This window comes from Aquila chrysaetos, chromosome 25, assembly GCF_900496995.4.
Source record: "Aquila chrysaetos chrysaetos chromosome 25, bAquChr1.4, whole genome shotgun sequence".
NCBI lineage: Eukaryota > Metazoa > Chordata > Aves > Accipitriformes > Accipitridae > Aquila > Aquila chrysaetos.
This window is the reverse complement of record NC_044028.1, coordinates 10,187,127-10,214,129: the sequence shown is the minus strand read 5'-3', so window position 1 is coordinate 10,214,129 and position 27,003 is coordinate 10,187,127. Positions and strand designations below refer to the sequence as shown.

The following is a 27,003-nucleotide window of genomic DNA, read 5'->3' as shown; positions in this document are numbered from 1 at the left end:
GGTCGATAAAATTCTATTATTTTCTTAAAATAATTAACTCAAATGAGCATTTCGTTTTGAGGGAAATAAATAAATGACCAAACTTTCAGGCACATTAATATTTGATTTGGAGATAACTGCATAAATATTGAATTTGAAGATTACATTCCAGAGCACTGCATTAAAATTGCAAGGCTTTTCTATTATCCTTCATAATGGAACATGAAATTAGAAACTTGTTCATGGAAAGAAAAATTTCTCCACTCTCATCTACACATTTTCTGCACTGTTGTGTTAACAGAGGAGCTCTACTTCTCATACTGTGAGAAGAGACATAGCTATCAGTAGGACATAGACCCTGAAGTCATTTACGGTCCTTTTGAAAATTAATATGCACCATTTCGTAATTGCGTCTCAGTTCTTTGATTGGTATAGGAGAAAACTTTAACCAGAGAGTTAGCCTACGGGGTTAACGCTCAAGTTACCAGATGCAGGAGTCCAGAAAGCTTTGGTGGTGTTCCTTAACTTTTATTTCTTTTCCCCTTCCTTCAGTTGCCTGTGTTTGAGGACCACTAAAATGTCTTCTTGACTTCCTAATCCTAAAACATTTCTAAGAACCCTGGCGTTAGCTCTGTGTCATTCAGGAAGGAAACACAGGGCTTACGGTGTCCTCCTCAGTGTGGGTGCCGCAGCTTTTGTTAGCCTGCAGTTCTTACATCCGGGGAGATCTGTGGTTTTGTGGATGTTAGTTACTATAACAGTCTGGTAAGCTAGCATTTATTATCGCTCAGAACATGCAGCATGTATTCCACACAGCAACTCAGCGTTGTTAACAGCGCTCAGCCCCCCTTGCGAAGGCGTGTGCTAATTCATGGCTGCCCTGCTTCCCTTTCTGGGAAATAATTCTGAAAATGGAATAACAAATAGAAACCTGGATCAGACAGTCTCAAAACATGTGTAGGCATCCAGTCCAAAGTGTTTTCAAACATAGATTGATTTTCCAACTCTTTTTTTCTTCTTATATTGGTCTCAAATAATTCATTTCCATAACTTTACAGTTCTGCAGTTGCTCCTCTTATTCGTGGTTCAGCAATAACAAAACATTGTTCCCCATAGACTTGAAAACGGAGCACACATACTCATTCTACAGCAAAGAGCAATGCAATTGTATTTCTTCCTAATTAACAATACTCCAATAGAAAAATTTGTGGAATAATAACATAGGAGAAAATTGGTCATTTTACCTTTATGTATGGTTTGCTGTTTTTCAAAAACTGTGCATTTATTTAGAGACAGAAGCCTATCACACAGATTCTGTTTAGTTCCTGTTCATGTTATGGTTCTTCTGCAGTGGTTTGTTAAGAGTTAATGGACGTTACGGATTTTCCTGCCGTACAGCTCTGTAACTTGCACAGTTCTGTCTTAGGACAGCAGAAGGTGTAAATGATGTTTAAAAGCAATCTGTTGATCTTTGCCACTATAACTGAATGTATAACTGATTAATGATTTATTAAACCTCTCTACATTATTTATGAGTAGAACAGAATTATAAACAAGTGACCTTTTTATCCTTTTTTGTTTGAGAAAGTAGCTACTTTATTTATAGAGCTAGTGATGATAACAAAATACAAATTAACTTTTAATGACTGCTTTTGTATTCCTTCAGATTTATCAGAAAACAAGGACTGGATCGGCTTTTCCTAGAATGTGATACCCACATGTGGCGCCTGGGGGACCGGAGGATCCCAGAAGGAATCGCAGTCGATGGAGGGTCGGACTGGTTTCTCCTGAACAGGAAGTTTGTGGAGTATGTCACTTTTTCTAATGATGATCTGGTAACAAAGATGAAGAGATTTTACTCTTACACGTTACTTCCTGCTGAGGTATGTGAATTCAAAGCAATCCCTCTCTGTGTTCAAAACTGCAACATTTGTGCTTGTCCCAAAGGTCACCGAAGTCAGAGGGGCTTCCACTTGATTTCGGTGGGCTTTGGATCATCCCACAGTGGGTAATGAGAATTTTACTCCCATGACGAATAAGTCCTTTAGTGTTAGAACAACTTTTGCAGTTGTTTAGTTGCTTTGTTTGTTTGCGGGACTTTTTTGCAAGGAGTGGCTTTGTTTTATACTTTTAAGCCTATTAATCTATTACCAAACAACCAAAAGTCCAGCTGCCCTTTGCTCGCAAATTGTTCCTCCACAAAGCCTTTGAAGGCTATTAGAAATGGCGAATTGTCTTCATAAGTAGCTTTCCTCACTATTATCCAGCCCTTTTCTTTAAAAATAAAAACCCTACAAACAAAGGTTTATTGTTCCGTTCAAAACTCAGCTAGAAGGCATAGTCACAAATCATTTAGATCACTCAGGAATCGCTCTGGCCACAAGTGATGCAGAAGGGGAGCGTGCACCAGGATGGGTTTTCATCTAGCATGCGGCAGTGTGTCAGGGAGATGTGCGTTATCTACAAATAGAGCACAGAGCCTGGCGGGTTGTCAGGCTGTGCTGCACCTGCCTCCGCAGGTACCTTGCTCCCCTGGTTTGTCAGGCTCTGCTCCCAGGCATAGCATGCAGCCATCCCAAGGCAAGACCTGATGACTGTCTTTAGAACAATAACTTACTTCCTTGCTAGTGGCCCCTGAACATTTTGAGGGATTTATGAGACCGATCTTGCAAATCTAGGCTTATTAGTTTGCGGTGGAACACAGCAATTGTCATCTTTTGATAGGGGTTTATTATTCCACACACACATTGAATAATCTTGCTTTAATCCCATTTCTGTTAAAAATCACCTTTTGTCTCAACTCTGATAACCTTTTCATCCATTATCTAGGAGAAATTTCTGTATCATTATAAAAGGACACAGGGCAATGTGTAATTGGGTAGGGTTTTTTTTTCCTCTCGCTTGACTGGGAATGGATGCCTTTATGGGTTTAACCAAACAGTTCAAGCATAAAATCCATATTCACTGGGCTGTCATTTAACATTAAAAAGGGTAGGGGGATTATTTGGGGGCCAGCCATGCTAATGTTGTGCTGGTTATTTATAGGTCTTACTATTGCTGATTTTAAAGAGAAGTCACTACTCCAAAAATCATCTTTTACAGGGCTAAATGTGATCATATTCCATAGCTTCTTCCTACAAGGTTTTCTTTGCAAGATACATATCTGGTTTCTTAAAATTGCGCTGCCTTCACTGACCTGTTAACCTGCTATATAAGTCCCCATTACACATGATTTATGTAATAGCTGATATTATGATGATATAATTAGGATAGCCCAATAGGAATTCCTTGCTACCTTGAGTCAGCAAATAAAGACTTATGATTTCAGATGTAATTGCAGGAGGCAGAATGCCCTTCTGGTGCCTGGGTTGAACTGTGTATTTCAGAACAAGGCCATTCAACTAGCAATGCATTTTGGAGTGCTGGAGATAGAGACACCCACAGAAGAGCTGTCTGAGAGTGTATTTTTTTCATAGTAACCGGGGTGATGGTGAAGGTTTGAGAATTGTCTTAGGAAACAACTTGAGATATGTCATTAACACATTGCTCAGGAAAATAGTCCTAAATCTATTAGACCAGAGAGTAGCTTACAGGAGAGAAATAAGGGGAATTGCTCATACAGCTGAAGTAAAAATAAAAATTCTGGCACCGGTTGCCTTTTCTGGAGTCCTTTGGACTCGCAGTGCCCAAAGTTGGTCATTGCAGAAGTGCAACTATTCTGTGCCAGGTTATTGTAGCAAGGCCGCAACTGTATGTTATTACAGTTTGGCTGGGTCTATAGCATGTTGTGATTTTTTTCATGCTCTATGGAATGCATACATGTAGAGTGCTTTTCATATATGGCAGAACAATAGAGCTTGTTAATTTTGTCATTTTGAAAGAAAATAAGTCACCTGCATTAGGTTCAGGCCCATGGGCTGAAGTGAAGGAGAAAATGGAAGCCCGAGGAGCTGAATGCACTGATCTGCTCTGTCTTTCTTGCAGTCCTTCTTTCACACTGTTCTGGAAAATAGCCCGTACTGTGACTCCATGGTGGACAACAACTTGCGCATCACAAACTGGAACCGTAAACTCGGTTGCAAGTGTCAGTACAAGCACATTGTTGACTGGTGTGGCTGTTCACCTAATGACTTCAAACCAGCAGACTTCCACCGATTCCAGGTAACTGAAGCAGTCCCTGATACCCGCAAAGAAGCTCTTCCCCTCGGCTGGGGTGTGGAGGGCGGTCTGGCTGCATGGCTGCGGCAGGGAGTGGGAAGGGAAGCTTTTACTTCATCAGGCAAGGTGGAGAAAGAGGTGCGAGGAATCTCTGCTCTTAATTTCAGGAGAATAAAAGATTGGTTCTACTGTGTTTTGGCCCTTGAGACTTACCACTGTGTGGTAAGGTCACACAGCAGCTCTTTGGACTACTTGGCATTGGTAGGTCTGCTGTGCTAGAAAGCAGGGAAGCTTGACACATCTCTCACTGTACCAATATTACTTGGTAACTCTTGTGAATTTATTGCAAAGGTTTTTTTCCAAAGTTCCAGCTCAGATGCTTTCATGATTTCATGAAGCTCCTGGCTTTCACTGTTAAGCAGTGGTTTTCATCATTGAAAAAAGCTTAAAAGTTGACTAGAGTGCCTGCTAGAGGCTTATGTAGCACAAGGCAAATCAATTTTCATGATTATATTCATCAACAGGATTATATTTAAGTTTATCTTGTGGTTTTGGGGACCAGAGTCATGAGGTTTCGATCACCCATGCTTGGCAGCACTGCCTTAAAAAGTTAAATCGGTTACTTTGTGATACAGTTTCCTCAAGGCAGGCATGAGAGCAAATCCTTGTGCTCAAGGGTGCACTCGGTCTCAAGACTGTATCTGGCCTGTGTATCTTCTATTAAGAATGAACAACCGCTTGTTTCAAGGTCACTAGATTTGCAATTCCATCCCTGCAGCTCCTCGGGGTTCCCTGCATAAAGCATGTTTGTTCAGGCTTTGTGTGGGATGGGGAATGTGTTACCCTACAGCACAAAAATGATGACTGCTCCGAAACAGAGATCTTTTCTTTATTGTAATGTGCTGCCTACCAGGCGCAGTTGAAGTCAGTGACACAGGCACTCACAAAAAGAGCAAATGGGACATTATCTAAGAGAGGCTCTGCTGCCCCAAACATCAATCCCAGGAAAGTCTCCAGCACAGAATAAATGGCAAGTCTTAAAAAACTCCTGCCAGTCTACAGAGGCTGACCTGCTCCAGGCTGGGAAAACAACCCACAACGACATTTCAGAAAACAATCAGGTAAACTGAGCTGCAAGGGAAAGTTCAAAATTAGAATAGATGTAAAGGCAACTTCTGACACTTGCCTGATGAGAGAGCCCCTCAGATGAACACATGGCACCAGAAGGCTTGCTCGCAGTTCCCACAGAGGCACAAAGCAAGCTGCAGAGGAGGAGATCAGAGAGCCCACAGCATGCACCATCTCAGAGTAAAACTGAGCATCCTCAAAAGAATTTTTCAACCTTCTGGGGCACTTTTGAACTCCTCAGCCCCCCAGAACCCATGCTCAAATATGAGCAAGGCAAAACAAAGGCTTTTTAAAAGCCAATGGTAGTTGAGTAGCATATAAACCGGTAATATACCCAAGATTGTGTCAAGTGCAGAGCAGAAAATCTGTACGGGACCAGTCAGAAGCTGAGAAACCTCAGCCACAGATGGCACCTCTCCCAGAGTCCTCTTACCACCTCGTAGCAGCAAATCCATACGTGCAAAGTACTGCTCTGCCTCTTCTGAGCCCCTGTGCCCCAGGATGCTTTGCTCCCTGCCTGACCACTCATAACACGTGCCAGTGCTGCACTGTCTCCAGGCTAACACAGTGGCTTGGAGAGCGTTTCCCACCCCTCCCAGCACCTGGGAGAGCCTTCCAGAGCCAGGCAGCGGGGGTGGGGGGGGCTGTTGGTATGAAGGGATTAGCCCACCTGCATTTTCATTGAGTAATTACGTAGTTTTTATCTGAATCTTAACGACACTCTTAAGGACAAACGGTCACAAAGGTGGCCTTCTAAGTCACCTTTGCCCAAGGGGCAAACCAGTTCATGTCCTCAACTCCAACCCATTGCTAAGGACAAAGTGTCATGGCTGAAAATGGGAACTCACTCCAGTGTCTTTTCCTTTCGTATCACCACAGCAGACTGCCAGGCCAACTTTCTTTGCCCGCAAATTTGAAGCTGTAGTGAATCAAGAGATAATTGGCCAGTTGGACTACTACTTGTACGGCAACTACCCGTCTGGCACACCCGGCCTCCGGTCGTACTGGGAGAATGTGTACGATGAGCCTGACGGCGTGCACACCCTCAGCGACGTCGCCCTCACCATGTACCATGCATTCTCCCGCTTGGGCCTGCGGAGAGCTGAGACTTCTTTCCATGCTGCTGGAGACAACAGCTGCCGGTTAGTCTGAGTCTGTCTTTCTTCTTCTGGGTGTTTCAGGGGACGCAGACTGGACTGCCAAGCACTGGTTCATCCACTTGGCTGTGCTGGCTGGAGCGTACCGTCACAAACAGGGCTTGGCAGCTGCAAGTGTACAGCGCTTATTTCCAGGAGTATTTATGCCCATAATAAAGCATTGGTTATTCAGGGTTGACATTATGTGACCTGTTCGCTGCACTTTTAAGGAGCTCCTCTCCAGCTTGATGAAGACTGACAGGATCCAGTTGGGCAGAGCTACCCCCACTGCTGTGTTTTCTTGATTAATTTCAGCAAGTATATTATACCTGCAGCTCCTAAACCCTCCATGTGATTGCAGCAGAGGTCATGTTCACCTCTATTATGCTTACCAAAAGCAGAGGACAGGATTTCAGAATTAATCTGAACACAGGCAGGTTAATGGTCCTTGCTTGTTTGTTCCCCTGGGTGCATTCATGGAGTACAGAGAACTACTTGCTCAAGCTCAGTTTGCCTGCTTGGTACAGCTGGCTGTGCCAAAAGTGTTGCAACTGGTGGGATCCATTAGCATCAAATAAATAAAATGTATGTATGTATGTATAACTATATATATATATAGTTATATATAAAACTATATATATATATCTCAAATAGAAGTCCTTATTTTTTAAAGGGAACCCCCCTCTATATTCCAGATTCCTTCTTCACCTATAAGCCTAGCAAAGAAGAATTCAGTCTAAAAAGGATTTGAAGGAAGAATTCCTGGAGTTAGACTTGCACAGAAAAGGCTCTTTTCATGGTAGATGTTTGCTGCCTGCAAACACATCTGAAGCCATTTACGTTCAAAGCAGAGAGGGTTCATCTTTTAAAGGCTTACTTTACAGTCTCTTTAATTCCTTCTTCAGAACGTATTTTTTGGACCTTGTGTTTTTTTTTTTCCTAATAGAAAACACATACAGCCTAAGTCAGCAAATACTGAAGACACTGCTTGTGCTTTGACAGATGGACTTTGCCCTCCTTGTGTTCTCAAGAGGGAAGAAAATGCGCCTTGACCTTCCTACTCAGTCACAGAATTGCTGAGCAACGTCCCATTTAGAAAGATGTGGCAATAAGTGATCCAGATTCCTATTACAGCTTTGCCAGTAAAGGTTACCAGTGCAAAGCAATAAAAGATCAATAACAATTAGATAGAAATAATCACTAGTAACATGCTTTCCTTATATGAAATAAAGGCAGACCTAAAGAAGTCCTGGGTCATTTGTCCTGCAGAGTGAAGCCAGCAGAGAGGATGGGAGCTATGTATAACCAGTACTGAAATAATTTGACTATTACTTTTGTGCTTATTCCTTTTGTCAGTGTTCTGATGATGATTTATATCAATAATCAATTTCATTTCTGGGGAGCTTTTCATTGCACAGGAGCTCAAGGTGCTTTTCAAGCTTGCTCAGATTATAGATAGGGAAGCCATGTCATCCACCACTGATTGCAGCTGTCTCCGGGATAAAGCTCCTTTACAGTAGGCTGGAGCCTCACGAAACAGTGCAGGGAGGAATTGCAAACAGTGATATGGAGTGGAGGCTTCATTTTCATACCTACCTGAGCCCCCTCAAAACACTGTGAGTCAGCGTGCAATTTAAATCACAGGAGGGTGGATAATCCTCAGGTTTAAGATTCACATCTCTTCTCTCTTGATACTATGTTGTCTTTCTAGGTGTGTGCATATATACGCTTCCTCTTTCCCTCTCGTGACTTTGCATGTCTCTAATGCAGTAATGGCAGGGATATATTTGGGCTGAGCACCTCGACAGTATTCCCTTTGCTGTTAGGGCTAACAGCAGCACGAAGTTAGCTGATATTGCAGTCACCACCCCAGCTCATTTCACACTGCTGCAGACGGTCTGAGGAAAGCCTCTACTGCTTCAGATCACATTTGGAGTCAATCCCATGCTGCCACCCGCAGCGGCCCAGGAGACTTTTATAAGAGAAGCTGCCTTGCACACTTTTCTAACAAGGGCTAGCTCACAGCCTCAGAAAGCCGTGCCCCCTGCAGACTGCTCTGGTACCAAATTAGACTGCGTATCAGCATCTTCAGTGGAAGCAACATTAATGTGTGATCGAGATTTAATTTATTTCTCTCCAACTCTAGGCATTTTTAGTCATTGCTGCCAAGAGACAATTTACTCAGACTATTTCAAGGATATTGTAAATATTTGCTGCTGCACACACATAAACCAGGAGGCCTTAGTACTCGGAACAGAAGTCAGATTGTTGCTGGTATTGGCTGCGTAGCTTTGCTGTGTTTTTGCTCAGTCCATCAGTGCTGGCCCTGTTTGTAACCCGTCTTGTTATGTTTATTTCTAAAGCTCTAGAGACTTCCTTCTGGGTGTTGCTGGTTTCATGTAATGGAAAGTCCTTCTTGGTTAGCTCCTCTTAGTGCTTATGTCTTGAGATGTAATAACTAGCATGAGGAGTCAGACTTAGCTGACTTGACTGGGAAGGTGTGATGCTGGTTGGTTTGACATGTGTTGCAAACACACTTGTTTCACAGTTAATGTCAGTGCTGTAAAGTAGCAAAATATTTGATTTCAGAGCTATGAATAACATGTTTTTAATTATTTATGCATCCATATGTACACAAACATCATTACGGATGTTGCTGAGACAGTAGCAGACAATTGACCGTAAAGTTTTATTATTTGAAACCATGACTACAATATCTTCAAATCCGAACTGTAACTGAAGGCTTCCAAATCTCCCAATGAGAGGTTTTTCCTGTTTGCTTGACCTTTTCTCAGTTTATTTTTAATTATGAGTAAAAAATACACAGCAAAAGCAACCTCAAATCTTTAAGGAATGCGAAGTTTATTTGCTAAACTAAAGGAGACCTAAACTGGGGACGGGGTCCTGGTGTCCTTCGCTGCAGTGGCACGCTGCCGAGCACTGCCCTTGGAGAATCAGTCGGGGATCAGATTTATATGCGGGGAACGGAGTGGGGCATCAGCTCGCCTGTGCCCGGCCTCGCAGCACCCTCTGCTGTCCCCAGCCTGCTGCTGTCCCACAGCAAGCGAGGGAGGCACTGCCCTTGCCAGGCATCTCTAGGGACTAACCCTGCCGAAGGCAAAAAAAAGAAGGCCGCCTGATTTGGAGCAATAGACGCATTTCTTGAACATCGTTTATCCTAGCAAACGGTGCTGCAGCCTAACAGTGTGTATTTCTGGGTGGCACTTTTTACCCAGAAGAGGTGGTAAGGGAGGGGAGTTTTCTGGCATGCAGAGGTATCTCCTAAAGAGCTTAGAGCTGCGAGCAAGTTCTAAATGAGCATATATTCTTAGTAACGTTTTTTTATGTTTCAGGGTAATTGGAACAGCCTAAGAATATTTGATAATGAGTCATGAACACATTTGAAATCTCTTAATGTACAGTGGTGAATTTTCTAGTTGAAATGAATGCTTTTTAAGCCATTAGCTCCAAGTAAATGGAGATTTCATGTCTCTCTTGTGTAACTGATGAGCGTGTGCGTGTGCTGTTTTACAGATACTACCCCATGGGCCATCCAGTTTCTGTCCACCTTTACTTCCTTGCTGACCGTTTCCAAGGCTTCCTAATCAGACACCACGCAACCAATCTGGCTGTCAGTAAACTGGAAACTCTGGAAACGTGGGTGATGCCCAAGAAAGTCTTTAAGATCGCAAGTCCACCAAGCGATTTTGGAAGGTTGCAGTTCTCAGAAGTAAGTATTCGTAGCCACCTATGCACAATATCACGAGCCTCTGGAGGGATTGCATACTAATTCAGCAGCCTTTGGAAACTGTATTTCCATGTAATTTTTAGGTGAGAGTGGCTCTCTAGCATAATGCACATCCTCTTCGTTGAAGGAGATACTGTTCTCAGTTCAGATCTGTGGTCAACCCTCACTTCTTATGTTACTCTGAGTGTCCTCACTCTTGTTCTAAGAACAAATGGAAGGTATTTGCTGTTGTAACAGGGGCTCAGTAACTTAAAAGTTTTGTGACTGATTGTTGTGAGTCCTGTGAGAGATACCTGGGAAAAATGCCATGTTTCTGCAGCTCCAGATGTGAATGGGGATGTGGTAAGCATTCCTCTCAAGAATATGCTGAAAAAAACCTCACAAAATTAGTGATAGTCAGGCACCGATGCCACATGTGAGCAGAATATTGATGTTGTAACACAAAAGAGAAAATTCTCACAGCAGTGGCTGAAGTTTCCCCACAAATCCTGTTATTTCTTCTAGGAATTTTTCTCGGGATCTGACACAGGGTGTAAAAAAAAAATACCCTAAAATATATCAGGAAAGTTGACCACTAATAGAACCTGACATCTGTGTTCTGTTTTAAAGATATAACTGTCTGAGCAGTTAATTTCATGATTTTTCTTGTTAAGCCACAAATTTCAATTAAGGTATAAAATTGATTGAACAAATGTGTTCTAGTCATTATGGCTAAGTCCATAAATTACTATCTTCTTGGGCAATTAAGAAATGCCTAGGTAGGATTCAGTGTTTTGGTGTGCATGGCAAATCCATGACACTAATGTGCCATTAAAGAGATGGATGGAAAGTGTGTTTCATTTATCAATGTGTCTGATGGTAGGCTTGCCATTTCATGCAGTGATAAATGGTCATACAAGCTTTAATTCTTGTGATTTGTAGGAGTATTTCTGCTGTTTATTTGGTACTTTTAATCTGACTTTCGTCCTGATGCCTGCTCTGGGTCTTTCTTTTGAAAGCGACCGAGCTGGCAGCAAGAAGAGTTTTTTTCTAATTCTGTGATGAAAAGAAATATATCGATCTCTGTATTCTAGAACTCAAAAATACTTAGAAAGACTACGTCTGACTTCACTGCAGTTGGCGGAAGGAAACAAACCTGGGACCAGAATTTACTCGCTAGCCACTTGCCAGGTCCCCCCTGGCCCCAGCGCACCTTTTTTTCCCCAAAACTAGCCCTGCGGCAAGCATGAGCCTGACTGATGATGTCCTGCAGCAGCAGTGCCCAGTGTCAGCCTCCCCTGACAGGGGACGTGGTGGCACGTGGGTGGCCTCTTCGCTGCTCTGTGCCCACAGCTCTGCGGAGTGTGTCGCCCTGCAGGGAGGATCCCCGCATCCCACGGGACTAATGAGCTGCTCTTCATGGCCTCATAGACCACAGCTGGTCTGTAAGCAGCCCTGTAGGAACTGCTGCTGCAGTGAAGCTGAGTGAGTGCAAAGCATGGGAAGGATTTAATCAGTGGTGAGCTTTTTCCAGGCTAAGGAAACATTTTCTTCTATCTGAAATGCACAAAAAGAGTTTTAGTGGCTGCTTACTCGTTTTCATTATTTCTTCTTGCCTAAACTCTTTAATTATCCTCTCCTTTCATAGATGATTCATATTTTAAAAGACCAGGAGGTACAAAGTAAATAATTTAATCATTTCTTAATTGTTTATTTTACTTTCTGCCTTCCCTTGGCCTGCAGGCATCTCTGCCTCTGAGCCAAATTATTCTCTCTGTTACCCTGGTATAAATCCAGCATTAACCTCTTCAGCTTTAGCGTGGCTGGAAACCCTCTGATCTGTTACTGCTTATTAAAATGCCACTTCTTTGTCAAAGTCCAGCAAGTGTAAGACAAACTTAGCAGTTCAGCTAAGATGAGGGCATCAATGTTCACAGGTTAAGCACCAGAAAAGAAAATTAAGATTTGTGCTTATCGGGACACATAAGTGCTGGTTCTTCAATAACTTTCACCCCATGATCTGGCAGAAATTTAAAACTGAATGGGACCTTTTTAGCTGGGATCTTTCTTCCCACTCCCAGCTCACACCAACAGGGCCAGCAGGAAGAGCACAAATATGTTGCATCGAATGTGCTCCCAGGTATATTTGCGACCCTTATGCACAACTGAAATTGCAGCGGAGATGACAGGATCTCTCCAGTCAGCCCTTCTGCGCTCTGCTCTTTTGCTTTGCTGCTCAGACTTTGCTTCCCAAGTAGCAGATTTTGCCATACACCATGTAAAGACAAGTGGAAAAAAATCAGCCGGCTGGACTGCCTAACGGCCAGTGGCGTTAATGATAGCATTTCAATGGCACACAGCTCCTGTACTCAGTCTTGGGCTGAGTAAAATAAAATAAACTTACAGGAAATCCAAGAGAGACGATTTCCAAGCATGAAACACCCACACCTTCTAAAATTGGCTTGTGCAGAATGTACACAGTATGTATCCTACCAGCCTGGGTTCATGACAACTTTTACATGGAGGGTAGAAGATTGATTTGCTGTACAGTACTAAAAGTCTCAGCTCACCGTATATCAGTTGAAAACTAAGTTCATTTCTGGTCTTGTTAAGACTTGTGATTCATCACAGAGAATAAAATAAACTAGGTGGCAGGCAATTAGTGTGCATTGTGTGAACCTAATGGTCCTGTTTGTGGTGAGCAATGAGACACAAACCCATAATCAAGACATAATTTATCTTGGGAAAATTTTATCTTGGGACCGAACAGAGATAGAAACAGCAGTTTTAAGCCAATGAGAGAGTTCCAGCTTTCCGAACGTACCCTGTGCACAGTGCCTGCTCTTGAAGCCCAAAATCATGGTGATTAAAATAATGATGTGGAAAATGTCAGTTTCTGTGCCACATCCCTTCATAATTTATCAGATATTCATTACTGCTTGATTCCTTCCCATGCTTGGTGTATTCCATTTGAAAGTGAAAGCCTACTTACAGTGTTTTAAGGGGCTATGAAAAATATTACAGGACTGTAGTATCTCTTGGCCTGTAAAATCAGACATCTCAGTACTGGGAACTCAGCTGTGTAGAGTTCAAGGGAAGATGTATAAACCTCTAACTAGTGCTTTAAGTAAAATTCCCTTTAAAATACTGTGCTTCTGAAACCAGCTTGTACTGTAAACTGTGCAGCATGGAAAAGTATGTCCCCCAGCTGAAAACTGGACATAAAGGGCAGATGCTGTAAATAGATGTGTGCATCTATTCCCTTCCCTTCCCTTCCCTTCCCTTCGGTGCCTGTGGTACGCAGCCCGAAGCGATGTCAGCACCTTGTCTGGTCTGAGCCCCGGCTCGGGGGCATGCGGGGTGTTGCAGGGTGCCCAGGTGCCTTTTGCTTTTGCCTTGCTGAGGGCCTGGTCTGTTGCACCCTGACAGTGGTGTTGTGACAGGCTCTTAGGGGGAGCAATTGCCACCAGCATGAGAATTGTCCCTTCCTCCCTCTCTTCTCCTGCCCTTTGGCTGTAACTTCTGGTTTACATTAGGGAACCCAGTAAGATGCCTGCATAAAGCTTAAAAACCAGCCAACAATTTTGTTGCAGTTTTTCCCCAAAAGCAACCTTGGCTCTTCTACAGTCCACTCTAATAAACCTTAGCACATGTGAACACTTCTCAACATCTTTTGCGCAGCCTGGTGTTGAGCAGTGTCACCTGGAGGTTGGAGCCTGAGGACTGTAACTTTCTGATTTCTTTTGCCAGGGATGAGAGACTAAAGAGTTGGAAATAGTTGGATGTCAGGGAGGAATGTTTAATTTTTGAGGATGAAGTAAGCTTTCTTCAAGGAGTTCTTCAGTAAGAAATATCGAATGTGGTGGAAAGAGCTTCCTTATAGGCTTTTCCTTGCCCAAGAGGGTATAGATTTGTTTCACATGTTGTGGCTTTATTATTTCCACGTCCCTTGAGCTCCGGTAGGCGTGACATGGCTGTGCTCGGTGAGGGTTGGTGGAGTAGATAATAAGATCTGGTCAGGAAATTTTCTTTCTCGGCTTATTTCCATACATACTCAGTCAGTCATGTCAGGAGAGTACGCACTGACAGCTCCTCGAGGCAGTCGATGCTTGGGTCTGGTATCTGGGCTACACTGTCTGGTTTGATTAGCTGGTGTGCTAGGTGAAATACCTCTGAAATACCAGCGATTCTGCTGTGTTGATTGCAGAGTAGTGGAAGGCTCATTTTGTCTCATATTCTGCAGTGTCATAGTCCGGTAGGAGGAATTTGTATGATGACAGATGGATTTAGGACGGTAGGTTTTTATTCTACTGGCCTTGTAGCTTTTTGCTTGCAGTCCTCCTGTAATTTGTCTTCCAACCACAGTGATTTATTTAGAAGGCATTGGGGACTGGACAGTTTCCAGTATAGGTATCAGTGGTAGTAGGCATCAGGTAATTGTTATGTTTTACAGATTTGGGGGGATTTTGGCATTATATTGGAACCACTTATTCTTTTATGAAATAAGATGAAATCCAGAAGAAAAATCTCTGAAGCAAATGAGCTACAATTATTTGTTATGCTTTCCGGAAAGCAGGTTCTGACCATACCCATGTGAGATGAAGATTAGGGACAAGGACAGCTCTGTGGGGGGGAAATCTTCAGTATCCACATATGCTGAAAGAGGGGATACTGTCTGTGTGTGCATGGGCCTCTGGAGACTGCTTGAGAGAATCCCATGGTTTCTGTATAGGGAACAAATCAACTCCTAGGTCATCTACACTGTTTGTTTGGAGATTAAGGCCAAAGAAGACCTGAAGGACTATGAGGGCATTCAGTACCAGGCTGGCCAAAACATTTATATGTCTCTCCAAGGAATGACATCAGATGTCTGCTTGCCAAAAGGAGCCAAGGGGTTCTCCTGTTCTTCACTTCAGATGGGGTCCCTCAAATCTTTTTGTGTTTGATATTGATCACTTTCGATTTGAGATCATGGGAACGGGACCTCATGGGACAAGCAAGGTGGGCACTTCCTCCAAAAGCAAATATGCAGCCTTCAATACTGTGGTCCACTAGGTTGGCTTCTTGAGAATTGGTGGAAGTGGTTTGTTAACGGCCAGCCTCACAAACACGTGCTAGATTTAGTGTTGGGACAGTAAAAAGCCTTTCAGTTGGCCTAAGAAGGCCAGTTACTGTATTTTCACACTATCTGTTCAGAGATGCTTATTTTCAGTAGTGTGCAAGTATTAATGGCAACAGCCTGTAAGTTTGTATCAACCCGTGGCTTATGGGTGAACCATTAAAATTCATACAAAGAGCATTGAAATATGAAAGCTGCTAGGAAAAAGAAAGGTCCATTAAATATTTACACTAGATTGTGAATCAGCTGCTTTACTGTTAGTTAGTGAATAAATAAAAAACAATGTCACTATTATGACAGTAAGAAAAGAGTTTACTAAAAATAACTTCCCACATCAGGCAAGAAGGAAGTGCAAGGAAGACAGCATCTCATGGATAGAGATTCTAGTAAAGGACCTGATATGACTTGTCCTAAAGTCAGCAAAAGCCTCTTCCTTGGTCTTAGCAGTAACTGGGTAGGTCTCTACTGCAGGGTCTGTCTCTGAAACATGTAATACATTTTCATGACCCAGGAGATGATGAGTCATATTTTTTTCTATGTATAACCTGTGTTCAGTCACTAGGCTTGGTCCTTTATTGACTGCTTCCACGTGGAGGAAAAGGAGAGCTGCTATAGCCTGTTACGTCACTCTTAAAATAAAGAAAACCTTTATATCAATCAAAAGTGAACAGTTGGACCAAAAAAACAAGCCTTGCATTCAAGGTTGTCTCACAATTTGTGTACACATTATGATCTTAGGTTGTGTTGCCATCAACCTTTTTATGTATGCATAATTCATGTCATTAGAGAAATATGATTTGTGTGTCTTGAGCCCTTATTTGATGTAAGGGTCTTAGATGCTTACAGAGATGATGTTAGCAGTGATGTGGTCTTTGATTTCAGATTGGCACCGAATGGGACGCCAAGGAAAGGCTTTTCCGGAATTTTGGAGGACTCCTCGGGCCGACAGATGAGCCAGTTGGCATGCAGAAATGGGGAAAAGGCCCCAACGTCACCGTTACTGTCATTTGGGTGGATCCTGTTAATGTAATTGCAGCAACGTATGACATTCTTATTGAATCCAGTGCCGAATTTACTCACTACAAACCACCTTTGAATTTGCCCCTGCGACCTGGTGTCTGGACAATAAAAATTCTGCACCACTGGGTACAAGTAGCTGAAACCAAATTCCTTGTTACTCCTCTCACCTTCTCTAATCGGCAGCCTATCAAACAAGGTAAGTTTTATTACTTGGTACAGGAATAATACAGTTAGTGTGTCTGTATTCACTGTAAAGGCTGCTGTTAAAAATGAAGTAGCACTGTATTGGTAAAGGAGAAAAGAAAAGAATTCTGTAGATACTAAATCAGAAGAAATTGTTGCACTAAGACAAGCGGAAGTGTCTGTATCCAGTCTGTAAAACACAGCCACTTTGAACAAAAGGCTATTTATATCTTTAAAGTGTGCACAGTTCAGAATCCAGAGAACTTCAGACTCTCAGTAATCTAACAGCTATCATAAAAGCCATCATTTAGAAACAGAAAGAAAAATGGAGCTTTCTCTGCTGCTTTTCATTCACATTTGCTCATCAAGAGTTACAGATTTTTGTTATAAAACTGTAACAAAGTCTATGTGTTTAATGATAAACGCATTAATACACAAAATGCTGAACTAGACGAAATTACCCTAGGCCAGAGCTCACCTGACATATTGTCAGGTCCAGGCATTCACTCTTGCCTGATACCTGCCAAAACCTGCTCAGTACATACCAAACAGTTGTGTTACAGAAATATCTATGGATACAGCAATCCCAGTAAGTACACTATCAGACCCACACTGACGTTTTTGGAAAGCATCCTATTTCTTCCCTGCCACAGCAGCCCTGAACCATCCAAATACAGAGGTCGTTCTTGGGCTGGCAGCGTCTACAGGCTCCAGCAGCAGTTTGCACTGGCCTGGGCGTTGTTTGAGCATTAGGGTCTTCAGCCAGTGCCGAGGGCCCTGGGCTGGGAGAAGAGAGAATGCTTTGTAGCCATACCTGTTTCCTTATTCAGTAAGATCAAAACAAGTTTGTTGCTATGAATATCTTTACCATTCCTCTTAATGTGCTCAAGTGCCTCCATCTGCCCAGTATTAATATTCATAACTTTAGACATCTTAAATTTGCTAGATACATGAATGATCCTATTAAGTTTTCAGAAGTTCTTCTTCCTGACAAGGCAGCAAATAAACTGAGTCAGGCATTTACCTTCCAGCATAATGTGCTGCTTCTGTAATGCAAACACCACCAGACAACTGCTGAGAGCTAATGCGGCCCTTATCTTGCTCAACAGGAGCTTGATTCTACATATTTCTCAGCAGAAGAGCTAACTTACTGATTTCTTCTAACATTTGGTGGCATCGTTTCTTAAGCAGAAACTAAACTACCAACAACCTGCTGCTGGTATTAGCTAATAGGCAATGATAAATTGTGAAGAAACAATGTGTGGAAGGCATACATTTTTAAAGTTTGAGGGAACCTACTTCTAAATGCAGCTGTTACTGATCGTCTCCTGGGGATTAATGAATTCCATGTTCTTTGGTAATTTAACAGTTAAGGCATAAATTGGATGGAAAATATGGCATGTAGCCGGCAACCTTGCTGCTTTTCCCTATAACGTGAGAGTCCTGTGGACAGTTAAGCATGTCTCAGACTTCAACCATGACCCCACACTTTATGGTGTAAAGGCAAAACTCCCTTTGGTCCAAGCTCTGAATCTGAAATAATTCCACTGAAATTATGGAGTTACGCTGTATTGCCCATTGATACACAGGGAGAAGATCTGGCTCATATTTTTTGTTAAAGAGCCCTGTTCATTCATATGGTAACTAGAACCTACTATTGGAATGAAGTATAAAGCTTGGGAACAGTATTATCTAGGAAAGAAGCCTCAGGAGTGATTTGCTACTGATGATGTGATGTATAATCTCCAGATGTCTGAGGCATGAAGGTAAAGAAGAAAATTAATTACAGGGGCAGATAGTGATGCTCCACTGTAGTTAGAATTGTATTTACAATGCAAATTCCTGTTTGGGTTTTTTAAGGCTTTCTGTCTCAGTGACACTATTGTGCGCTGTGCAAGCGATTGTCATTTAGCTTTGATTTCCAGCTTTTGTCAGTTTGTCAGCACTTTATTATTTAAATATATTTTTCTCTGCCAAATAAAGGCATTGTGAGAGTATGACAGAAGAATTAGAACTTCTAAAAGAACAATTTCTGTTACTGTTGTAAACAATGCAAAAGCTGCCAAAAATCTCCTAAAATGAAGGAATAGTATTATTGTCTTAACCCTGAAAATAAAACATACATCAGACTTAGCCAGGAGTTGTCAGCAGAAGAGGGGAATATGTTTTATTAGGGATTTCTTTAAAATTTTGTTCTTCCAACCACCCTCCTTCACACCCACCACACAGACCCCAAAAAAAAGAGGGAAAAAAAAGCTATAGCTCTTGTCAGAATGATTACTCTGGAAAGCAATTTGCTACTCCAGAAGCTTTTTGAATGACTGATACATTTCATACCACTTTGCATGTCATTTGCTTGATAATGATTCGGCCCCCTATGTCTCATATACTCCAGACATAGAAACTGGAGTCCACGTAATTACACACATAAAAATCTGTCCATGGTCTTGTGTGTAATTTGTTTGTGTCATTCTAAAAATTGTTTGCACAAATCTGGCAGCAGCACAGCAGCCACTAAAATCTTGTATCTTGAGAGCATGGACATGACAACAATCACTATATTTCCTAAATCATTACTTATCTACACATCACTTCAGCGTTGGAGTACAACAAGGAAAAGTTGCTTTTGGCTTCCCAGCATCATGAAGGGAGCCACTTGCTCCTCTTTTGAATAATCAAAGCGAAACCTGTTCATTCCTGTATCGTGACTCAAAATTCATGATTACAATTCAGAATACAATTCAAGGCCAAGTGCAAGGTCCTGCACATGGGCTGGGGCAATCCCAAGCACAAATACAGGCTGGGCAGTGAGTGGATTGAGAGCAGCACTGTGGAAAAGGACTTGGGGGTGTTGGTTGACGAGAAGCTCGACATGACCCGGCAATGTGCGCTTGCAGCCCAGAAAGCCAACCGTATCCTGGGCTGCAGCAAAAGAAGCGTGACCAGCAGGTCGAGGGAGGTGGTTCTCCCCCTCCACTCTCGTGAGACCCCACCTGCAGTACTGTGTTCAGCTCTGGGGCTCCCAAGATAAGAAGGATGTGGACCTGTTGGAGCGAGTCCAGAGGAGGGCCACAGAGATGATCAGAGGGCTGGAGCACCTCTCCTATGAAGACAGGCTGAGAGAGTTGGGGTTTTTCAGCCTGGAGAAGAGAAGGCTCTGGTGAGACCTCATAGCAACCTTCCAGTCCCTAAAGGGGCCCTACAAGAAAGCCGGAGAGGGACTTTTTACAGGGGCATGTAGTGATAGGACAAGGGGTAATGGCTTTAAACTGAAAGGGGGTAGATTCAGATTAGCTGTAAGGAAGAAGTTCTTTACTGTGAGGGTGCTGAGGCGCTGGAACAGGTTGCCCGGGGAAATTGTGGATGTCCCATCGCTGGCAGTGTTCAAGGCCAGGTTGGGTGGGGCTTTGAGTAATGAGGTCTAGGGGAAGGTGTCCCTGTCCATGGCAAGGGGGTTGGAACTAGATGATCTTTAAGGTCTTTTCCAACCCAAACCAGTCTATGATTCTATGGTTCTGTGAAAAATAAAAAAATCATGGCACAGCCACCAGCAAAGATGTTTTGTTTAGCAGTTTATAAAAACAACATATGCAGCTAGTTTATTCATTTTTCTATTCCCATTTATTTATTAATTTTGGCCTAAAGTCTGTGCATGCAAGTAAAACCATAAAGGAAAATCAAAAGCAGGTGTTTGATATTGTGTTGAGATATGCATAACTGACAGAATGTAGATTGTTTTAAAAACACAGATTTATTGACCTTTTCAAAACGGAGATCAGATCTTACATGGAATTACAGAGTATGCTGGGAGGTTTGGGGTGTTTCCACTGTAAATGAGGTTTCCAAAGCTGTTTCAGTGGGAAGTCTAGAATCTAATGTTTTTTATCCTTTCTTGCTCCTCTTGCCCCTCCGTGTCGTGGTTTAACCATCCAAATCTGTGTCTATTTTCTCTAGTTTGAGTTGTGTCATTGATCAGGTCTGCCTTCAGTAGATCTTCTGGCTTGAGAGTGCCTTCAAGTGTTTGCCTAGTTGGAGAAAGAAAAAAAGAAAAGAAAAGGAAGATTAGGTGAATTTATGAGACAAATAATTTGGAGAAATCAGGTTCACTTGCTCCACCAGTGTCTTCTTTCCCCTACATCCTGCACAGCCAGATTCTGTTTTATTCTTCTTCTAAATGGTGATTTTGAGTTTCTCACCATATGGCTGTGTGTTAAAGCCGAGTACTCTGTGCTCGTTGTAAGGACATGGGAGGGCTGCCAAGGACCAGCAGGATGCCCTGGGATTAAACTGTGCCAAGACAGAGAGGGAATGTAACGTGGAGGAGACAAAACAGGGAGAAGATCAGTAGAAAGAAGATCGCTAGCGGTGATAACAGACAGGAATGGGAGTTTCTTGCTGCCTGCTTTAGGCAGCCTGAATTTAAGCACAGTTTGGAGACTCGAAGCCAGATGTCCAGGTCCCCAGCGTAGGGACTGCAGAGGCAGAGCCAAACAACAGGTATAATTCAGAGCATTTAGCCAGCAGTTCACAGACTACAATCCAAGCTACCAAGTAGATTTCAATTCCTAAGAAAACAGTGAATTCAGTAGAGGTTGGCTCTGCGTCCACATCATCCCACTTACCTGCACTTCGGCGCTTTACAAAGTCCGTGTGAAGCAGTCATGCCAAGTGTGATCACACGTGTCTCCCAGGGGCACTGAGAGGGGCAGAGAAAAAGCCAAAGCAATTTCTTTTTTAAATTTGAGTTTATATTCATGGCAAAGTTTCCACAGCGATCTCCCAGCTGGAGTGACGATAATGAGTTGTCACGCGTTTAATGTATAGTACCTGTTTCATTAAAGCTAAATAGGTTACTGTGAGCCAGTGGGCAGATTCACTTCTGGGGCAGAAAAAGCCCCAAACCTCAAGCTGATACTAAACACTGGATTGGAAATAAATAAATAAATGAATAAGTAAAACCGTTCTTCCTTCAAACAAGGAGGGCAGTGAAGAAGAGCATCCTCCTTCTTTGCCTTAAGAGAGACCTTTCATGCTTGGTTCCTAGCTTGATCACATGCCCCAGACACGGGGCTGGCTTCTGATCTCTGCTGCTCCACAACGGGACAGGGAGCCTTAAACGCCAGCTCCTGGTCCCTGTGCCCTCTAACTGCAACCACTTCTTTCAAAGGCTTGACAGCATTAGCAGACATACTGCGATGCACGCATGCATCTCAAAGGCCTTTTAACCTAATCCATATTTATAGATCATCTTAATTAAGTATATACTGGGAAACCTTTGTTTTGCCATTGGTTGTTTGCAGTGGCTCAATCAATTCTAATTGCATCTATACGGATTATAAAGTGGGTGGCAACTTGTGTCAGAGCTGCTGTGATTTCTTTAAATTAACCAGAATTAACATGACGTGTTCTTGGTAGATGCAATAATAGCAGCACACCAGTGCATGACTGCAGAAGAGTAGACATGCCCTGGAATCCTCATTCCAAGAAAAACCCTGAAGACAGGGATTTGCTTTGAAATTTAGTTCAGATCCACTTGACAAGGAGTCGATTAGCTTCACAATGAGCAAATGCAGCACTGTCTTGTTTGCTGCAAGAGAAAACAAACAAAATGTCAATAAAAAATTACCTCTTTGCCAGAGGGTTTCAACACAATTCAAGTAAAGAAATAAAGCTGTACATTCTGTGTTGCTTTAAAAAAACCACAGGTCTAGCGCCTTAATGTGTACCAAGGTAACCACATTTTTCATTCCTTAGCCCACTCTGTCTAAACTCATTTGCTTTTTCTGCAAAATGAAGAACAAACCCACACAAAAATGCTGAAATCCAAGGCTGTGTGGCTGACTGTAGGCTGTGTATTTAGTCCAAAGAAGTTATATCAAGAAAAGTCAGTTGAGAAATGAAGTGCCCTCCCCGAGTGAAAAGCAAACAAAAATGGGGGACAAAAATAACTCATTTTTTTAAAGCCATAATTTAGAGTCAATGGAGTATATTTTGCATTGATACATGTCCTCCTGAAGTCAAAGGGCTATTTGGACGTGTTTGCTGGCAAAGAAATCTGGCTTAATGTCTGCAATTCAGCTAATTTTGAACTGGTTGCTCTAAGTGTACAGATTTAAATGTCTAAACACACATCTCGTAGGGGCAAGCCTTACGTTCTTTGTTATTTTTTCATGAGTAAGGACTGAAGTGTCAGTGCTTTAAAAGCATGCCCAGTAGCTCCAGCCTCCTTTTGTACAGTATTTCAGGGCTTGGGATCCACACTGTCCCTCTCCTAACCCAGCCCAGTAAGTTATAGAGTCATGTCTCCTGTAGAGACATGGCGCACTGTCGTTCTGCCTTTAAGGCAAAGAGGAATGGCCTACATCTGCCATAGCTTGGATGAGCAGCATCCTCCTTACTTTCTTGTGTGAATTTTTTAACAAAGACTTGGAGGATCCAGGAGAGGGTTCTGGTTGAATCCTCAGCATTTTCTATTGATTGACATACGTAGCTCTGCACTCAGGTAGCTGTTACCCAGCTCTTTATAGGATGTGCAGACACCTAACTTGGGGTGTTCATTCTGCTGTGGGGCCAGACAATCCCCTACCAGTACCATGTCAGGGTTTCCTCATGTGTCTCACCTCAGAGAAGCACGTTTTCACTGTGCGCAGTAGTAGCCCTTAACACACTGAAAAACATAGTGGTTTGTTCCCTTTAATACCCTCCTCAGCAGTCTTTTATTCTCCTATCTGCTGATATTTGTGTGTGGCTTTTTAAAAAAGTTTCTCTTCAGTCCCACTATACGCTACTGCTGTTGTACCTGCTGGCACGCCGTTGCAGCGCAGCCAGTTTGGGAGCAGAGCGTGGCAGTCAGTCAGTGCTGCTGCACAAAACAGCGGTGTGCTGGTGTGAAAAGCACAGCATGCCCGACACAATTAGAGCAATAGCAGAGTGGAGAAATGTAAATGTGTTGAAGATGCTGAGGTTATCACCTTTACTTTAGCAAAAGCAGCCTACTGACCCTAAGGAACAAGGGTCACAGATTCAGAGATAAAGATGATGTGCTGCATTGCCAAGCACTGGGTCCTACAGTTTCTGTAGATTTCATTCCTTCCAGTCCTGATAATCCACCAAGTCCTGAAGCCTGGAACAAGTGCGAGGCTGAGCCAGAGAGAAGAGCAAGTTCCATTTCATCCTGTTATTTCTCTGAAAAAAGATCTCTCTTGTTCCATGCACTAAACACATGCGCAACAGACTTTAATTCAACAAGCTTTCTGAATTGCCCGTTTCAATCAGATGATCCTGCTAGTAATGCCAACTCTTATTTGTTTGGGGATTTTTATTTAGAATGTTCCTATTTAATTAATATGTTGACAAACAGTCTTCCATATTTAATTGCTTCCAAAGGAGGAAATTTAATCATGTGTACTTGTTCTGTTTCTTAAACTGCAGTGCTTTGGCAGAGCACACTTCTGACATATGTGCGTGGAATAAACTCATTTTGACTAGAGGTTATTGTGGATATCTACCATGTAAAATAAAAAGAGGGGGTTAGATAAATGCAGGAACAGTTAAGTGATGTATAATGGTGATGGGGATGTGCCAAACTAATTTAATAGGGGATTTGAAGTAATGGACTAACACAGTATTTAACATTAAAGACTTTGCAAATGTAACAGTAAAGTTCCAATTAAATGTCCCTTTTCCCTCTAAATAAATGTACTGATTTATTGCCAGTGCCCGAGATGCTGTCCTCTGCATGGAAGAAAGGACTCAGTGTCAGGCTGCAGTGCAAGCAGCAAGGACATGTGGAAAGAATTGTAGCCGTGAATATGTAATTCCTGGCCTCTAAACGCTATCTGAGCGCGGTGGCTTTCCTACCCTGGAGCTCCCTGAATGGGCCCATTTTGTGTTCTAGACAGTGTGTATGTTGGCAGAGCTAAACAGATCCTCTGTGCTGCCGGAGCGAGGATGCTAGGGAAGTCAGCTGAGAACAGAAAGAAATGGTTGAAAATTTACTCCCAAGAAGCACTCAGCATTTTTGGAGGGTCCCATTCTGATTTTATGACCAGCACCTTGGTGCACTCGCAGAACTTAAGAAATCAGCCAGCCGTAGACAAGGGTGGTCTGACCCACAGTGTCCAGTTCAAGGTCTTTGAAGGCGTTGTCACAGCCTGACAATGGTTTTTTACTGCAGTATTACAGATTTGTGGCAATGTACTGCATTTTTCTGAGGTAGAAGAGTTACTGTAAGGAAGCAACCACAGTGCAAAGAAAAGCGTCATTAGGAAATGGTCGTGATCCATTATTCGGCACAAGAGCTTGAAATATAATTGTAATGAGAGAATACTTTCCCAGCGAGACTGGAGCAGTTCCAGGGATGATGCTGAGGCTACACATGTTTCACCGTGGGTCCGGTCTGTCCAAGGCCATGGTGTTGTGCTTCCAGTGCCAGGAATGGCACCACCAGTTTTTGGAGGCAGATTGAGCTGACAAATGTTATGACTTCTCCACAGCACGGCAAAGTTCATCAGTTTAGGAAAAAAAACAGGCTGAGATCTTGGCTCTTCCTCCTAGACAAATCAATGATAGCGCTTGAAGGTCTGACGAGGGTCGGCAGCCTTCTCACTCCAAGCGTCCTTGAACTGTTTCCTAATTTCAAAGCACAGCCTTCTCTGAGTGTCCACAGGGGTAACTTCAGCTGCACGGGGCTTATCTCCCAGGCTTCTTCTGCCATGAAAGAGGCATAATTAGCTTCTGAATGCAAAATGGGTTTCTCCTGAGAAGGAGCTGCACATTGACCAGGCTCCAGGTACAGGCAGGAGCTCGTAGCTGGGACGCCCTTGCGGCTGGGCCTGCCTTTTTGTTGTGCTGTGCAGAACAGCTCTGTCGTGCCTGGGCGTCCTACAGCTCTGGGGACGCCAGTTGTACGTGATGATAATAAGGACGACGCTACTTTCAGCCTCAGTGCTTCACCCTGCTAACGCGGCGCTTGCAGGGTTAGCATCACGGTGAGCGGAGCTCGTAGCGGTGAGCGTGAGGAGCTGAGGAGCTGAAGAGCTGAGCACAGCCAGCTGTCCTTGGGACGCAGCGTGTCCTCAGTGCTGGGGGAATGGACTATAGCACACCACTGACTTTTGCTTTTTCTTTGCTGTACCCTTAGATCCTGAAGGTTTGGGTTGGGTTTTTTTAATGCACTAATTTTGGGGTTTATTTCTGCATTTCCAGAGGAAGCCTTGAAGTATCACAGCGGGCCTCCAAAGAACGCGTACATGGAGCAGAGCTTCCAGGGCTTGAACCCCGTCCTGAATATCCCCATCAGTGCCGCCCGTGTGGACCAGGCCAAGAGGAATGCGGGGCTCGTGGGCGCCCGGCTGGAAGCCTGGGTGGACTCTCTGGTTGGCAGCGTCTGGTCGGCCATGGACATCTGCAGTGCCGGCCCCACCGCCTGCCCAGTCATGCAGGGCTGCGCCCAGACAGCCTGGAGCTCCCTGAGCCCGGACCCCAAATCTGAGCTGGGCCCCGTCAAACCCGATGGTCGCTTGAGGTAGCATCTGGTATGCTCTCCTCCGGCATAGGTTTTTAAAAGGGAATTTAACCTTGCTCGTGTGTGAACTTCGCACCAGAGTTCAGAAACCTAAGGGAACATTATAGTTTTTTGTTACTTATTGCAATATAATTCATTTTAAAAAAAAAAAAAAAAAAAGTTCTGACAAGGCCTTTGGCACTGCCCTCTCCATCAGCTCTGTCAGGAGCAGCTTTGGTCATACCGCAGCCTCTGCTGTCCCATGCGTCCCCAGCTGTACCGCATGTACTGCACAAGCTGCCTCTGCGGGTTTCGAAACAGTAGCAGCAAGCCCTGGAGAGGGCAGTGAAGGAGCAGCTGCTAAAAGTGTTTTTTAAAAATAAATTTGTCTGTACCTCTGCTGTTTCATAGGCTTTCATTATTTTGCTACCATGAATAAATCACAGCAAAATTCCCTTCTGCTTAGGCTTCCTGGGGAGGTTGGTTACTCCAGGCTAGAGCCTGTATGGCCGCATTACCTCACAGAACGTGAAATAATTATGGTACACCCTCACTTTTTTTTTTTTTTTTTTAATAACACAAAGCTGGACTCAGCTAATGTCTGTTGTTATCCTAGTTAGAGAAAACGAGCAAAAGCAGAAACTTTCAGATTATTTTCAGAGATTTTTTTAGACTAATTTCATGATAAACTCTAAATGGAACCAGTGTTTTGCTATATTAGTCTTCTATGTCTCATGCAGTCAGGTTCAGGGTCTGAGTGCTAGGAGCATTAGTTTAAAGAACAAGGAGGCATTTTGGATTTCAGCCCTTTCAAATCTGCAGGTTTTTTTCTAAACCGACCAGCACTTAAGCATTTTCGCAGACTTCCAGTACAGCAATTGTGTATGAGTAGGTTGGGGGTGGGTTGTGATGTGTCTGCTCACACCCTTTGCTGATTTTGCTCATGAGCCGAGCTGAGTTTTTTTCTCAGGCAGTGGGATTGCATGGAACTGGTATAATGGTAAAATTGGGACTTCAATCTGCAGCAACACATTTCTTCCCTAGTTTG

General features: G+C 43.2%; 1 protein-coding gene and 1 long non-coding RNA gene across 3 annotated transcripts in view; one reads left to right on the top strand and one right to left on the bottom strand.

Moving 5' to 3' along the window:
• The window catches only part of XYLT1 (xylosyltransferase 1), a 207,882-nt gene extending 181,526 nt beyond the window's left edge, over window positions 1-26,356 (top strand). For both annotated transcript variants that reach the window (XM_030002025.2, XM_030002024.2), the window contains 6 exons: window positions 1,646-1,862; window positions 3,964-4,140; window positions 6,145-6,407; window positions 9,936-10,131; window positions 16,130-16,463; window positions 25,658-26,356. In XM_030002025.2, coding sequence (XP_029857885.1) covers window positions 1,646-1,862; window positions 3,964-4,140; window positions 6,145-6,407; window positions 9,936-10,131; window positions 16,130-16,463; window positions 25,658-25,980 — 1,510 coding nt within the window. In that variant the 3' untranslated portion in view covers window positions 25,981-26,356. The remainder of the gene's footprint in view (window positions 1-1,645; window positions 1,863-3,963; window positions 4,141-6,144; window positions 6,408-9,935; window positions 10,132-16,129; window positions 16,464-25,657) is intronic.
• LOC115335807 lies at window positions 20,183-21,684 on the bottom strand. The gene is made up of 2 exons (XR_003921540.2): window positions 21,073-21,684; window positions 20,183-20,475 (listed from the first exon to the last, which is right to left on the bottom strand). It is a non-coding gene; the product is annotated as an uncharacterized LOC115335807 (long non-coding RNA).
• Window positions 26,357-27,003: the final 647 nt, after the last annotated feature.